The sequence below is a fragment of the Oncorhynchus masou genome, chromosome 8 (assembly GCF_036934945.1).
Source record: "Oncorhynchus masou masou isolate Uvic2021 chromosome 8, UVic_Omas_1.1, whole genome shotgun sequence".
NCBI classification, from domain to species: Eukaryota; Metazoa; Chordata; class Actinopteri; order Salmoniformes; family Salmonidae; genus Oncorhynchus; species Oncorhynchus masou.
Window position 1 is genome coordinate 21,219,465 of NC_088219.1, and position 16,748 is coordinate 21,236,212.

A 16,748-nucleotide genomic window follows, 5' to 3' on the forward strand; every position below is an offset into this window, starting at 1 on the left:
CCCTTACTCAGCATCTTTGGTGCGACTAGGCAGCCATTTTCCCACAGAAGCTTAAGGCTCCTCCATGCTATAGCTTCCATCAATCCTTTGACATGCAACGGATTGTCTGGTGGACCTGGACTAGAGAATGAAAGAGCAGAAAAGCATCTTTAGAAAATAGAATGATTACTCACCAATTCTGTCAGATGATCCACAGGGGTAAAAAAAAATTAAAAATACTGTACCTTACAGCTTCTTAAAAGGGAAAGCCTTTCAGATCATGGGACACATACAAACCACCTGGTACAACCCAGAACACCCATTTCACCATACAGTGCTTTAAAACCAACACATAGCAGACAAGTTCTGCAGTGTTCAAAGTGAAAATGAAAGGGCCACTGCATCTCAAACTAATGCGCTTGTGGGAGCCCAAGCAAATTCTTTGTGAAGCATATACATAATTTGTTGCAATTCACATGCTGTGTGTATGAGGGAGCTATTCATATCGGGCATGCGCATGTCTAGATTTTCATTTTTCACTATGCCACAGGTATCTGACTTGGACTGTGTCGCTATCCAGTGGTACATCTTGGAATTACAGCATATCTTTAACATAAGGGCATTTGCTCATATTTTCTCATGAGAACACATTTCAACATCTATTCCTCATACAAAAACATATTATTAATATAAACCACCAGTAACATCACAGCGTATGACTGAATAATCAAACATGATCCCCTTTGCCCAATACCGGAGCTAGTGTGGAAGAAAGTAATCTATCAAAAGGTCTCCAACTTTCTCCCCCTAAGTTAACAGATAAATAAAATAAGAGATGGACACAGGAGCCGTATAGTTAGAATTATGTTTTATTTACAGCAGAATCCTGACTGAATGGAGGGAAAGGGAGGAGAGGAACAGGGAGCAGAGAGGGGGTTAAAGGAGACAAAATGTTTTAGATTCAGCTCATTAGGATTCATGTTTCACTAAACAGCTCTTAAATTTATTCAACTTAAAAAAAAAAATGATAGAATCCATTTCAGCTATAAAGCCCTCTGCTGCAAGGGAGGAAAGAAAAGTATAAGATGGAAAACATAACGCTACAGCACTAAGAAAACAAACTCAAACAAGGGGATAAATAGAAAGCCATCTTTCATAAAAAATGAAAACATCTGTATTTTTTTTCTTCTTCAATTATTTATCACTATGATCATCATCAGTTTTCTTTGCCAAGTCCATAAAGAGGCAGAGGGGACAGGAATGGGGTTGTGGTTACATGTCCATTTATGTTCAGGCTGTCCGACAGTGGTCTGTCCCATAGCCAGACAATGTCCAGGTAATGATCAGCTAGAGTGAAACCGGGGCTAAACGAGTGTAACAAATAAAAATAAAAAGAATTAAAAAAAATGTTTATCAGCCAGGTGGCCTGTTTAGTCAGAACTGTTCAGTCAGAACTGTTCAGTCCTCCCGACTCCCTGGCCTTTGTCCATGTAACTTTCCTCTCTGCAGCCTTGCTGGCAAAGCTTAGTGCATTGGTTGGGGCCAGCAGTCTGTTGTTGCAGTCTGAGGAATGACACACACTGTACACTTGACATGCAAGGCCAGAGAACAAACATAAAAAACAGGTAAAAAAGAAAACTCAAGACAGGAAGCCAGTAAACTGCATTTTCCATTCAAGTCTCTCTCTTCGTCCGACTGTCTCGCTTTCACAAACACTTTCACACACACACTTTAATTCCAGTATTGTTTAAGCTATGATCTAACTCAGGGTTTCCCAAAGTTCGTCCTGGGGCCCCTCTGGGTGCACATTTTGGTTTTTGCCCTAGCACTACAGAGCTGATTCTAATAACCAGCTCATCATCAAGCTTTGATTATTTAAAATCAGCTGTGTCGTGATAGGGGAAAAAATCAAAACATGCCCCTGTGGGGTTTGGGGGTTTGGGGGGGGGGCTGGTCTAACTGACAAACACCACAAAACTGTGAGAGGAATGACAATCCAAAAACTGTTGGGATACCCAACCTTTGACAGTAAAAACCTAGCTATTGGTTAGTTTTAACCTCAGGGTCCATTGATTACAGTCCTTTATTAAGATAAATCCCTCAGAAGGGCATAGAGATTTCCTCCCTCAAGGTCCATTACAGACTTTATTCTAAACGACCAGGCACACGCACGCACACGCACACACACACACCTCCAGGTACAGCCAACGGCAAGTGGAGGGTTAACTTGGTTTTTCCCAATGTCCATTCTGTCACTTGTTGGAGGAAATTTGTTCACAAGTAAACCACTCCTAGCCTTACAGAACCGAGCTGTGGTCCAACTCAGACCTGCCCAAAAAAACCTGCCCATGTCCCATCAACCCCCAAATATCACTCCACAAGTTCTCATTGTCAAGGTCTTTTATACCTGTCCTGGATCCAAAACATAATTAAATTGTTCATAATAATGAAATAACAGTCTCACATACTATGCGCTCTCGCTCACACACACAGTCACACAACATGATACCCAAATACTTGTGTACACATATATATACAAAGAGAGATGCTTCCCCCCGCAATAGTAGGGACACATTCACAATTTATAATGCATAATTTCTGTATATGCCAAGAATAAAATCTTTTCTAAATAAAATACCTGTATCTGTGATGGGGCAGCGAATGACAGAAGGTGGGAGTTTGTTAGAGAGGGGGAGGATGTTGAGGATAAAGAGGAGAGGTGTTCAGGGGACAGACGGGGTAGATGGGGGCCAGAGAAACAGATGGAGGGAGCGACTGATGAACCGTTGCTGTTCCTTCTCTCTCTCCGATAGGCTGCTGGTCCTGTGCACGGATGTCATTTTCCTGCCTAGTGGCAGCAGCAGTTCTGCCTACTCTCCTATCCTCCTCCGCAGTTCATTCCAGAATAATAACAATAATTGTAATGAAGATGCTAAAAAAAGCCTCAGTCATATCCCACACCCAGTAGTCCATATAGGGGGACGCCTGGCCTTGGAGTCCAGCAGAGTCGGGGAGATACACAGATGAGAGGGGCGGTAGTAAAACAGAAAGACCAAGAGCAAAAGGAGAGAGGGAGAGGCCTGACAAAATGAAATGAGCCATGGCAAGGGAGATGGGTGAGGGAAGGAAAAGTAGGAAAGAGAGGAAAACAGGAAGCAATGAGGAGTTGTGTCTGGTAATGAGGTCCACACACTGGTGTCCATATGTGCGGTCTGCTGCTCAGAGGATGGGTGGAAAGAATGAACTAGTGATGAGGACGAGGCCTCTCTTCAGTGTGCGCTCTCCCTCTCACTCCCTTTCTCTCAGGGCAGGGGGTAGGTGTCCCTGGTCCTGCCCACGCTGGCTGTGTGTTCCCAGGGTGCATCATACCTCCAGGAAGCGGGAGCTGCTGGCCTTCGTGTGGAAAGGCTCTGACCACATACGCCGCAGGTCTCCCTGTAGGACACACCACAGGGTTAGCTTCCCTGTTAGTACTGGTCTCTCATTTAGTATCACACCACTCCTATCCTCACCCACATATATTACCTAGAGGCCCACTAACAGTGGTGCGACAAACGTGTTAGACCCACTGGCATGGAGGATTCCTTACCACATCTTATTAGGCAGGGCAAACCAATTTTAGTGATTTCTAGTGTAACATTTTTGGACTCATTAAGCAGTTTTTACCTGATTAAGTACAATATCATTAGAAATGAATGTTGAAAGTTGAATTCATATTCCTTATACTTAAGTGGAAAATTATGCTGTCGCTGTTTCCTGTTGAGAAGACATTTTGATAAATAGCCCAATGTCAAAACAAAGTTTCAAAGTGTCCAAATCGATAACCAATATGCAGAAACAGTCCGGAATATATTGAAAATATAAAATGTATTATGTACACAATACTATCAATGTGCAATAATAGTTGTTATATTACTTTTCTTTTTTTAACAAGCACCTTGTAAACGGCAGACGCACCAAAATCCCTGTCATGGTAATAAAATCACTGATAACGATTAGGGGGGACCAAAGGAAATAAAGTTATATATGGTTAGTGAGCAACCTATAGAAGACAGCCAGCTACATTTGGAGTGATGCATTTTGATTTGGGGGTCGCCAAAGCGGAAAGAGAAATGCAACACTTATTTGCTGATCCCTCATATTGACATCACATAGAAATCAATTGTGAGAGAGGGGGAGATGAGGTTGCACGTCCTGTTCAAACTAAGGAAAACAAAGTTGTGATCAGAGATCGGGAGGGGGGGTTGCAGGAAGATTAGTAGGCGAACAGCCTCTAGTAAAGAGAGGTCAAGTGGATTGCCTGCCTTGTGAGTGGGGACTGGGAAAGGGTGAGGTCAAAAGAGGCACGTGGAAAGAAAGAGTTGGAAAAATTAGTTGAATGTCGATTTCGGGAGGTTGAAGTCACCCAGTACGAAGAGCAATGAGCCATCGTCAGGAAATGAGCTTATCAAGTTATCAAGCTCATTGAGGAACTCGACACGGGCACCTGGTTGGCGATAGATGTCAATGTTAAGCTTAAGTGGACAAGTGACAGTGATGGCATATAATTCAAATGAGGAGCTACAGGTGACCGAGGGTGAAAAGAGAATCTCCACTTGAGTAGCCCTGTGCCACCACCGTGAAGACCAGATGCTCTCCGACTATGATAGAAAACGTTGTCAGATCAAGAGAGCAGCAGTTCTCAGGGGTGATCCATGGGACTAGGGACTGAAGGGCAGCAAAGGCTGAGATGAACTCAACGTTATTGACCGCCGATTGGCAGTTCCAAACTCTGCCAGAGACCAGGAATTCCACATGGGTTGTGTGCGCAGGGTACACTAAATTACAAGGGTTGCAGCCAAGGGTGGAAGCCTTAGAGTGAACAGGAAAATAAAAGTTGCCAAAGCTACAAAAAAGCTAAATGAGATCTGAAAATAACTAGGTAAGATACCCAACAGAGAAAGTGGTGTGGAACCTTCCTCTGTTTTCTTTCCTCAAATAACTCGGCAGAACCGTCTTTGTTTCGGAGAAGTTCTTAGTTTTGACGATGAGATCGCAGCAGACACTGATTACCAAAACCACAAGTGATGCATTTTGATTGAAGAGGAATGCCAACCCGCTAACTGTAACAACACTTTTCTTGTTAATGACTTGCATGGATATCAGGGTGAAATCAATAGAACCGGGTGCAAACGTTTGGGGTGTCGCTCGGTTTAAAATAACACTATTCAAAGGCCACATGGAAACTTGGAATAACCTATACATGGTTGGTTAGATGAGAACTTGTAGAAGGCTCATTTCCATATATTGGAATGGTGGATTGTTTTGATTTTGGTAGGCTGCCATCCCGAAAAAGGGAGCGGAACACTTTTTCTGTTAGTTAACTTAAACGAACCACGACACAGCATAAGATATCAACAGTCACAATTGCATTAACTCCGTTTCAGCACAAGCCCAGCACGTGTGAATAAAATCAATGGTTCAAAACCAAATCTGTTTTAAGCAATCAATCTTGTCATTGTGATGACTATAAACTTTTAAACTAACATCACCAATCTGAGGTAAAAAGGATGTGAAATTCCACTATATTCTACGGGGTGAAAATGCAAGCTTGGGTAAGGTAGTAACAAATTGTCCACATTAGGGAAACTTGCGCAATATAAAATACGGCAAAATAATTCTAGATGTCAATTTACGATGATAGTAGATGTTGCCCACTCACAAAATACTGCAACAATGACATCACTCATTTAACCATTTAGATTCAAAAAATGCTCTGTCCGCATAACCGGGCGCTCTGTGGCATCCCTAATAATACCCTCTACATCCACTTATGTCCTCATCCATTACCTCTGGGTCCCTGGCCTGGTATCCCATCTGCCTAGATCCTGGATTACTCCTCTCGGCCTCCTCTACCACTTAACACTGCTTCTATCGGTTCATCTCAGTCCCGTCTCCCTCCCTCTGGGTCAGCATTCAGTCAAAACACATTTACACAAAACACTTGAGTCATTTAAATGATTCCCCAGCAGTCCTGCCATTTTGACTGATCTCTTAACCTACTTATGACTCCATATCTCCCAGCCCATCACACCCCTCTCCCCCTTATCAAGCCTCCCAATATGTACCTTCAGGTAGGCCATGGTGAGTAGAGGCAGCAGGGTGAAGGGCACCAGATAGAGCAGGGCAGGCTGAGCCGCACGGTGGATCCTGGAGGCCACAGTGGCAGTCAGCAGGCCTGGAGGGAACAAAGACAGGTCAGAAACACTTCAGTCAAACTTCCAGGAGTTAAAGTGCAAAAAAAAAGAACAAGAATTAACCTCCCCCCTAATGTAAGAAAGTCATGACCATTACACTTTTAGGGAAAGAGGATCATTTGAACATGTATTAAACTGCGAGTTTGGCCAATTCCAGTCACCTTGCTTAGTTTTTTTAATTAAAAAAAAACATATATTTATATTGAAGGACTGAGAAGCTCAGTCCTGGTGACTGGTGATCTCTTAAAAGCCCCAAAACGTATTGGGGAAAAAAAATGTACCTAAAAATGATTTGAACAGGGGCGCTGGTGAGCAGCAACATGTGAAGACGTGTTTTCTCAATGCTCCGATCCAGGGCGAACAATTTACTTTTCATACTTGACCAACACCTCCCCCATGTTTATTTTGTAACATTTAATTTGGAATGAATTAATTTGGAACCCGTTTAATTTGGAATTAATTAATTTCGAATCGTAAAATGTTGAGACAACAAAGGCAACAGGCCACAAAGGAGCAGGCCTCTGCTCAAGCCTTAGGCTCACCCGACACAGACTTTGATCCCCCTGACCAAGCCATAGTAATGGCAGCTATCATTAAATCTGACTGTGCTGGCTAAGGTGGAGTCATTATCCACTGACCTATCCGCACAAATAGCTATTCTCGCCACAAGGTCAACATAAAGATCGACTCCGTTAACGAAGACCTGGTGAGACATGACACCCGTCTGAATAGCCTGGAAGATGGCGCAAATACTTACTCCAACATAGTGGTGACACTGGAAGAGCAAGGCACCCGACTATCATCAGATGTCATCTAACTCACTTCCAAGATTGAGGACCCGGAGAACAGAGCGCCAGGGGAACGGTCACATTTTCGGCTGGGAGAGGGACTCGAGACCGTAGGCGGAATGCAGCATACCCTGTCCATAGCTAAACTGCTACAGGAAATTCTAGGCCTCGATTATGCCCCCACCCTTGACCGTGCACACAGAAGCATACAGTCCGTACCGAAGAATGGGGAACCGCCCAGACCCATAGTAGTTAAATTCCACTACCTTCAGGAGACGTTTTCTGTAAGGCAGCGCGAGCGGCTCTCATCACACACTTCAGACAGAATGGTGGCATTTACCCGGCGGCAGTGACAAAGAAGAGGTCAGCCTTCAACGAGGTGAGGGGGCTCCTACACCTCTGTCTGGACACCAAGTTCGCCATTCTTTACCAGCTGTCCTGAAGATCACTACTCCCTCGGCAAGCAGAAGACATTCTTAGACCCAACCAAGGCCAAAGAATACATTGTTACACACCAACACCAACACCAACAGGAGGACAGGCAACATAATACTAACTAGCCATTGTGGGCTCATACTGTGACCCTGCACTAGCCGTGCTAACACAACCACGGACCAACTAGTGAATTTATATCTTGATTGAAACGTGCCTCCACCCTGCTGCCAAAAATGACAATTATTAATCCAGTAACATAACATTATAAACAATGATGGTATGTATATGGTGACATGTTCTCACAAGGACAATATAGTTTGAATACTATTTTATTTACATGACATGGCACAATTAGCTTTCATCAACTAGTTGCGGCTGTACAGCGACGGTGCTAGGTGGAGCGGTAATAATTAGCCTAGTCGCTACCTAAGGCTAGCCACTGAGCTCTCTTTCCATGCCTTAATAGGGTACCCTACTAACATACTGTGAGTGTGTTTAATACATATACCTACAACTCCCTTTTTTATATATTGTTTTACTTTCCTTCAAATATGAATATTGCATAAGATACCTCGGATGGCTGAGGTGGTTGCCTCCAGAATCCCCTTTCCTAGGCGTAAACTTATGTTTGCCCTGGATTGAGCTCTACTGAGGTTCAGTTTAACATGGTAGCATTTTGCTCTAGTCTAGGAGAGGTAGATACAGCCTTCCAAAAGGAGGAGGACCAGCATAGGGGTCCAAGGTTTTCTGGGTATTTTGTTGTTTTAAGCCGTTTTTTATTTTCTTAATATTTTCTTACTCTGACCTTTCAGCACATTGGTCATGTGATCGTACTAACATTAATTTCTGATTACTATGGCTATGCCTAATTCACATACTCTAGGCTCCACATGCTTTATCAGCTGGGACGTGAAAGGAATTAACCATGTGGTCAAGTGTAGTCCGAGTGTATGCTCATCTTAAGTCCTTAAATCCGGACATAGTTTATCATGGTCGCTGGACCGGAGATAAACTAAGGTGGATGGGTAGACCAAATATTTCACTCCAACTTTGGTGCTCAGGCCACAGGGGAAGCCATCCTTATCGGGAAAGGCAACCAGTTTGTCTCCTCCAAAGTAATTTCAGATACTAATGGCAGATATATTATAGTGATGGGGAAATTGTTTAGCACATGTTATCCTGGCTAACCTCTATGGTCCTAATTGGGATGCTCAATTTCTCTGACCTCAACGCAACTTTTCCCGACCTTAACTCTCATCATTTGAAATTGGGCGGAGACTTCCAATTGTGTATTGCATCCAAGTCGAGCCAGATCCAGACCGAAGCCCAACAATGTCATTTCAAAATCAGGTACAGTAATCAACTCATTTCTAGAATCCTATAATTTGTCTGATCCATGGAGGAGGAGCAATCACACTGCTAAAACAGTCCTCCTTTTTCCTCTCCAGTCCACCCCTCATACTCTAGGATTGACTTTTCCTGCTAGACAACAGAATTCTTCCTTTTGTAACTAATAGTCAATATCACAGCATTGTCATCTCAGACCATAGCCCTGTTCAGCTAGATATCCGCTTTCCAGACAGTACTGTGTTACAATGCACATGGGGACTTGACCCACTACTACTATCCTGTAGTGCATTTAAAAAAATACATATCAACTCACATTGAAGTCTTTTTACAGATCAACTGCACCCCTGACGTGTCTCACTCTACTGTGTGGGAGTCGTTAAAAGCCTATCTAAGGGGCCAAATTATTTCATACAAAGCGTATGGCACCAAACGCTTATCGGAGCTATCTCAATTCATTCTAGATATGGACAACAGATATGCCTCTTCTCTGACTCCTGAACTCTACAAAGAGAGACTGCTACATCAATCGGAATTTGACCATCTTTCCACCAAACAAACAGAGCAGCTTCTGTAAGTCGAGACAAATTTGATGAACACGGAGAGAAAGCTGGCAAGTTGTTCTCACCAGCTTCGACAATCCGCTGCTAGCAGCACCATAACTGAAATCTGTATTGCAACAGATTTAACTTCTACCAATCCCAAAGAAATAAACAATCAATTGAAGCAATTCTATTCTACCCTTTACTCGTCAGAGGCTCTTCATGACATCTCGTACGCATGCATTTCTAGAAAATCAGGACATCCCTGTCGCAATTCAGATGAACAAACCAACATGGATGCCTCAATAAGTGAAGTTACTATGGCAATCCAGTCCATTCAGAGCAGTAAAACCCCTGGGCTTGATGGCTTCCATATTGCATTTTATAAAACATTCTCCTCTAAATTATCCCGTCCTCAGCTCAATGTACAATGAAATCCTTTCTATTCAGAAACTGCCACAGACACTTACCCAGGTGACTATTTCAGTTTTGCTTATTAAAAAAAGACAAGAATCCCCTAGACTATGGCTCATACCGCCCTATAAGCCTTTTGTGCTGCGATTATAAATTCTCACTAAAGGTCCTCTCGCGCCGTTTAGAGACTAATGCCTAATATAATTAACTCTGACCAAACCGGATTTATCTCAGGTAAGCAATCTTTCTATAATATGAGCCGGCTATTTAAATGTTCTTTATTCTGCCCACTCAACACTACAGCCAGAGTTATCATCTCTCTTGATGCTGAAAAGGCTTTCGAACGGGTTGAGTGGGAATATCTATTTACAGTACTAGAAAGATTTGGGTTTGGCCCATCATTCCTTTCCTGGATTAAGATATTGTACTCATCCCCAGTGGCTTCTGTCCGCACCAACAATGTTACCTCCAGCTACTTCCCTCTCCACAGGAGGACCACGCAGGGTTGCTGTTTATCCCCTTTCCTATTTGATATGGCTATTGGCCTCTTGCTATTGCCCTGTGGGCGGAGCAGAGGATTAAGGGAATATTAAGGGGCAACAACTCACAAGGAGTCCTTATATGCAGACGACGTTCTTTAATACATCTCTAAAATGGTGGAGTCTATACCCTCGCTCTTGGACATGTTACAAGGTTTTGGGACATTCTCTGGTTATAAGTTAAACCTAACAAAAAGCGTGATCCTTCCCATTAATCAGTTAGCAGAAGAATTGGGTATGCCAATTTCCCATTTCAGGTAAAGGTCTTTACTTATTGGGGGATAAAGGTCACACGCTCATTTAACCTCTGCGCACCGAACCCGTTAGCGGGATGAAATTCGACAACATACGGTGATCTCTACATAAATAGTCATATTAAACATTCATGAAAATACAAGCGTCTCACATGTTTCGAAAGCCTAGAATCTTGCTAATCCAACTGTGTTGTCAGATTTAAAAAGGATTTACAGCGAAAGAACACTATGCAATTATCTGAGGTTAGAGCCCCATAAAAAAACAACTATTTCAACCAGCACAGGCGTAACAAAATCAAACTGCAATAAAATAAAGTTAACCTTTGATGATCTTCCTCTGTTTGCAATCCCAATGCTCATTGTTACACAATGAATGGTCTTTTGTTTGATAAAATCCATTTTTATAGCCTAACACGAAACATTTTGTGAACCGCTTGTGTCGTGAATTCTGTCTCATTCCATTTTCGACGACACATTCGATGTAAATACACACACTAAACGTGACTTTTCCAGTCATGTTTGGTTTCATTGTAATCAACTGGTTTGTTTGTAACACAACCAAACCTGATGGGTCATTTCGTGGGACGTATTGACTGAAAGAAACCGATTTGAAGATGACAAGTAATGACATCGTTGTGCACCAATGATATGACGGCTGTTTCCTTGATTGACTGTATTTTAACCCAATGACCACTGATCGTCTTGAAATCTAGCTGGGTAGATAGCCAATGAGCTGAGGTAAACGGCAATATGTAATGTTTATGTGTTGGAAGACCAACCCATGTAGTAAACTCCGGCGTAAAGAGGGTCATTCGCCATTGAAGATTCATACCGGAAGGAGCCACGCATGTTACGCACAGCATTGTTTTGGTAAAGCGCATCTTCAGCTGTTTATATATCAAATCAGTATGGCGACTAAGTCAGGGAAAGCTAAATCTAAGTCTAGATATACAGATGTACACACAATTTTAGAAGAAATTGATCCGGAAAGTGAGACAGAGATTGTTGGAGGACGATTAATTTAGCGATTCCCAAATGGAGGAATATTTTTTGAACGGAGAGGACATCATTTTGGACTGGTAAGTTATTCTCATGCTAATGCCGTTGTTTGAAATTAATAGTAAAAATATTATTTGTGATTTATTTTTAGTAGCAATATATAAAAATGTAATGTAATGAAATGTGAGATGCGTGTCTGCCGCCCCACCCCCACATGAAATAGCTTATTTGAGGCTGTTGAGGGGAGGGCAGGCCCACAACAATGGCCAAAGTGAAATGGAGACAGTAGATACAGCTGGTCTGTTGTAACATAAAGACAGTAGATCTAGCTGAAATATCATAATATAAAATAGACAGTAGTTCTAGCTGGTCTGTCACAAATAATATATTCAACCTTATGTTCCCTGTACTCTATATCTGTTTATTATACCTGTTGATAGAGGGCTCATATGTGAAACTATTCTAACTGAACATTTTCTTTCACAGTGACACTGACTCCGAATGGGAGCCCCCAGTGCCAAGGTGTCCATCCCCCACTGAAGCTGGTTCATCCAGCTCCTGCCACAAGTGGTGTTCATCTGCCCAAATGTATTTCTGCAGGCATGGATGTGCCTCAGGGCCAAAAGGGCACAGCATGGAGGTGTCGCTGTGTTCTTTGCAAAATGAAGTCCCCCATCACCTGCACCACATGCTTGGTGACCCTCTGCTTTACAGCAGAAAGATACTGCTATGGCACCTGGCATCAGCAGCACAATATTGTGTAGAGGACCGAGGGCCTTCCAAATATTGAAAGTGTTATTTTGTAAATGTATATATACTTTTTCTCCATGTTTTTTTTTTTTTTGGGGGGGGGGGGGGTGTTAGAATACCATTTTGGTATGTTGTATATAGTTATTCCATTCAAAATGTATAACTTCACCAATTTGGCCACTTGGGTACATTTGGGCTACTTGTGTGGGACACCTGGGTGACTTCATGATTAATGTCATGTAGCACACTCATTTTGGAAGTGATCATTCTGAAACATTGCACAAGTACCGTTGCCCTCATGTTTTTCACTGAAATTGTCCCCATCATCCTCTGAATGTATAGATGTTAGATTTGGGTGTCTTCAGGCGGAAATTGAAAAAAGTAGGGGGGATAGCTGTAAGAGGTTAAACAAGCGTGCGGCTTCTCCCCATTAACATCTAAACCCAGCGTCACGGAATTACAGTTTTGGCATAGGAACGGTGTGGTGTTTTTGTGTGACCTATTTGTTGATAACACATTAATCTCATTCCATACTCTAAGGGTTGACCATAATATTCCAAGTACACACTTTTTTATATACCTGCAAACTCACAGCTTTGCCCAAAAACATTTCCCTTCATTTCCACTCGAGCCTACTAAGTGTCCAGTCGAGAGGTGCTTAACCTTTATCTGATGGGCACAATCTCCAGATTATACGACATAATATAGAACATTAATCTGCCTTCCTTTGCAAATACAACATCTGCATGGGAGCAAGACATAGGTGACGAGCTCCCGATGATATGGCAACAGAGTATTAGGCGTATCCACACATCATTTTGGATAAGGTATGGGCTTATTCAGTAAGGTTTTGCACAGTCTCCATTAGTCAAATGACAGATTGGCAAAAATATACTCAAATGTTGACCAAGTGCTTGAGATGCCGCCTGAGTCCAGCAACTGTGGGACATGTTTTGGTCATGCCAAAACATCTAATCTTTGAGTGGCATCTGGTACCCCATTTGAGGCACTCTCACATGTGTAATACAACTGTTAACCCCAACCTGGTCACTGCCATTTTTGGGGTACTTCCCCCAGACCAGAGTGCTACCATGCATCAGACATATGCGACAGAATTTTCCTCGCTGCGAGCTCGCCGCCTTGTCCTCTTTCACTGGAAGTCTGCAAAGCCGCCCTCCTTTAAGCAGTGGGTTAAGGAGGTGATGTGATCTCTGCCCCTGGAGAAGGTTAGGTACATTGTGCTTGGGTCCCGCCAAAGTTAGACTTAACCTGGGTTCCCATTAATACAATACGATGAAAGCCTGTCTTTTACTTAGTGTAACTTGCATAGTTTGGTAAGCAGTCATGTCTGTTCTACTGGCCATTTGTGCTCCTAATAATTTATTTTGGTTTGTCAATCCTGAAAGTTATTATTTTTAATAATTATTATTCTATCATAGATATACATAATTACTCATCATTATGTTTATTACAAAGCATGACATTGCCCTTTTAAGACTCCATTGTCCCCTTTAAGCAGTGTTACGTAGCGATGGGCATTCCGAGTCTTTTCTGTGAGACGGACCATTTGGCTCCATACATCTAAAAAAAGAGCCGTACAACTTGGCTCCCAAACAGCTCTTTATTCAGTAATGCTTAGAAAATGGACCTAAAACCATTAAGAAAAAATGTAAAGCCTTGAATATTGCCTAACACATGTCAGATTATGAAATGTGAGTTCAAATGCATTATTACCTGACCAGATTAGATGGCTTGCAAAAAACCCACAAAAATAATGTATGGACTGAAGAAAAGTGCGTGGACTAGAATGAGGCGCTCTCCTCACTATATCGCTCCTGCACTGAGGAATGACCATCTTCAGAGAACACTTTTATAATTATTATGCATATAAATCAACGTCTGGAGCCCAAAAAGCAATAGAAATAGCATGCAAATCAAGGAGCCAAATGAACGGCTCTTTCACATATGCGATTCGGTTCCCAGTCGTGGCCAAAAGTTGAGAATGACACAAATATTAATTTCCACAAAGTTTGCTGCTTCAGTGTCTTTAGATACTTTTGTCAGATGTTACTATGCAATACTGAAGTATAATTACAAGCATTTAAGTGTCAAAGGCTTTTATTGACAATTACATGAAGTTGATGCAGAGTGTCAATATTTGCAGTGTTGACCCTTCTTTTTCAAGACCTCTGCAATCTGCCCTGGCATGCTGTCAATTAACTTCTGGGCCACATCCTGACTGATGGCAGCCCATTATTGCATAATCAATACATGTAGTTTGTCAGAATTTGTGGGTTTTTGTTTGTCCACACGCCTCGAGGATTGACCACAAGTTCACAAATGGGATTAAGGTCTTGGGAGTATCCTGGCCATGGACCCAAAATATTTATGTTTTGTTCCGAGTCACTTAGTTATCACTTTTGCCTTATGGCAAGGTGCTCCATCATGCTGGAAAAGGCATTGTTCGTCACCAAACTGTTCCTGGATGTGTTGGTACCATTCTTTATTCATGACTGTATTCCTAGGCAAAATTGTGAGTGAGCCCACTCCCTTGGCTGAGAAGCAACCCCACACATGAATGGTCTCAGGATGCTTCACTGTTGGCATGAAACAGGACTGATGGTTGCGCTCACCTTGTCTTCTCCGGACAAGTTTTTTCCCAGATGCCCCAAACAATCGGAAAGGTGATTCAGAGAAAATTACTTTACCCCAGTCCTCAGCAGCCCAATCCCTGTACCTTTTGCAGAATATCAGTCTGTCCCTGATGTTTTTCCTGGAGAGAAGTGGCTTCTTTGCTGCCTTTGACACCAAGCCATCCTCCAAAAGTCTTCGCATAACTTTGCGTGCAGATGCATTCACACCTGCCTGCTGCCATTCCTGAACAAGCACCGTACAGGTGGTGCCCCGATCCCGCAGCTGAATCAACGTTAGGAGAAGGTCCTGGCACTTGCTGGACTTTCTTGGGCGCCCTGAAGCCTTCTTCACAACAATTGAACTGCTCTCCTTGAAGTTCTTGATGATCTGATAAATGGTTGATTTAGGTGCAATCTCACTGGCAGCAATATCCTTGCCTGTGAAGCCATTTTTGTGCAAAGCAATAATAAACGGCACGTGTTTCCTTGCAGGTAACCATGGTTGACAGAGGAAAACAATGATTCCACCCTCCTTTCGAAGCTTCCAGTCTGTTATTCAAACTCAATCAGCATGACAGAGTGATCGCCAGCCTTACCTCGTCAACACTCAAACCTGTGTTAACGAGGGAATCAATGACATGTCATCTGGTCCTTTTGTGGCAGTGCTGAAATGCAGTGGAAATGTTTTTGGGGGATTCAGGTCATTTGCATGGCAAAGAGGGACTTTGCAACTAATTGCAATTCATCTGATCACTCTTAACATTCTGGAGTATATGCAAATTGCCATCATACACACTAAGGCAGCAGACTGAAAATTAATATTTGTCATTCTCAAAACTTTTGGCCACGACTGTACTGTTGTGCAGCTGCACCTAAATCATGCTTGAAACACCGGTTGTAACTGAATTGATAAAATGATGCCACTCGTGCAATTGAAGGACTAATTAAGAAAGTGGTAGCAATGGAAAACTGTCCCCCCCATTTTTATTTTACTAAAAGCCAAAACTGCGTTCCAAAGTATTTTTGCATTAAAAATTGATGTGCATTGACTGCTTGTAAGAAAACATGTTACCCTCCCTATGACTCTTGCAACTTGAATGCACCTCAAAAGGAATATTTATCTGGCAAGGAACACACAAGGCAACTAGGTAAATAGTTAAACTATTCTATGGGGTTCCCTGATTTTGTTCTAATAACATTTCATGGCAAAAATATGAGCACTGGAAAGTTGCATCCATACCGGAATGTTAAAGTATAGGCTTTGAATGACTGACAGCAGCTACAACAGGCTACACACCACTGTTTGAGTTGAGCTCTGCGATTGTGCGCATGATAAGACTTTTTAATTCTCTTCATCTGAACATCGGCGTGTCAGCAACAATCATGCATGTCAATTCAGTGCACACAGCTTAACAGAGAAAATACTATTTGAGAATACATTTAATTGCCATTATAAAGTGGGTGGTTTAAGCCCTGAATGCTGATTGGCTGAAAACGTTTATTTTTACTGCTCTAATTATGTGGGTAGCCACATAAGGCACATCAGGTGTTTGTGGTATATTTCTAAGGCCTGTATCCTTAGCCGTGGTATATTGGCCATATATCACAACCCCTTGGGCCTAATTGCTTAAATATACACTGCAAGTACAAAACATTAGGAACACTTTCCTAATATTGAGATGCACTACTTTTGCCTTCGGAACAGCCTCAAAATCGTCAGGGTATGGACTCTACAAGTGTCGAAGGCGTTCCACAGGGATGCTGAGCCATGTTGACTCCAATGCTTCCCACAGTTGTGTCAAATTGGCTGGTAGAGTATCTCTACGCTGAAT

The 16,748-nt window shown here is 42.4% G+C and overlaps 1 protein-coding gene across 3 annotated transcripts in view; it reads right to left on the reverse strand.

The window, feature by feature from the left end:
* Positions 1–830: 830 nt before the first annotated feature.
* The window catches only part of LOC135544385 (signal peptide peptidase-like 3), a 44,572-nt gene continuing 28,654 nt past the window's right edge, over positions 831–16,748 (reverse strand). For all 3 annotated transcript variants that reach the window (XM_064971950.1, XM_064971949.1, XM_064971948.1), the window contains exons 10-11: positions 6,087–6,196; positions 831–3,414 (exon numbers count right to left, since the gene is read on the reverse strand). In XM_064971950.1, the coding sequence (XP_064828022.1) occupies positions 3,343–3,414; positions 6,087–6,196 (182 nt within the window). In that variant the 3' untranslated portion in view covers positions 831–3,342. The remainder of the gene's footprint in view (positions 3,415–6,086; positions 6,197–16,748) is intronic.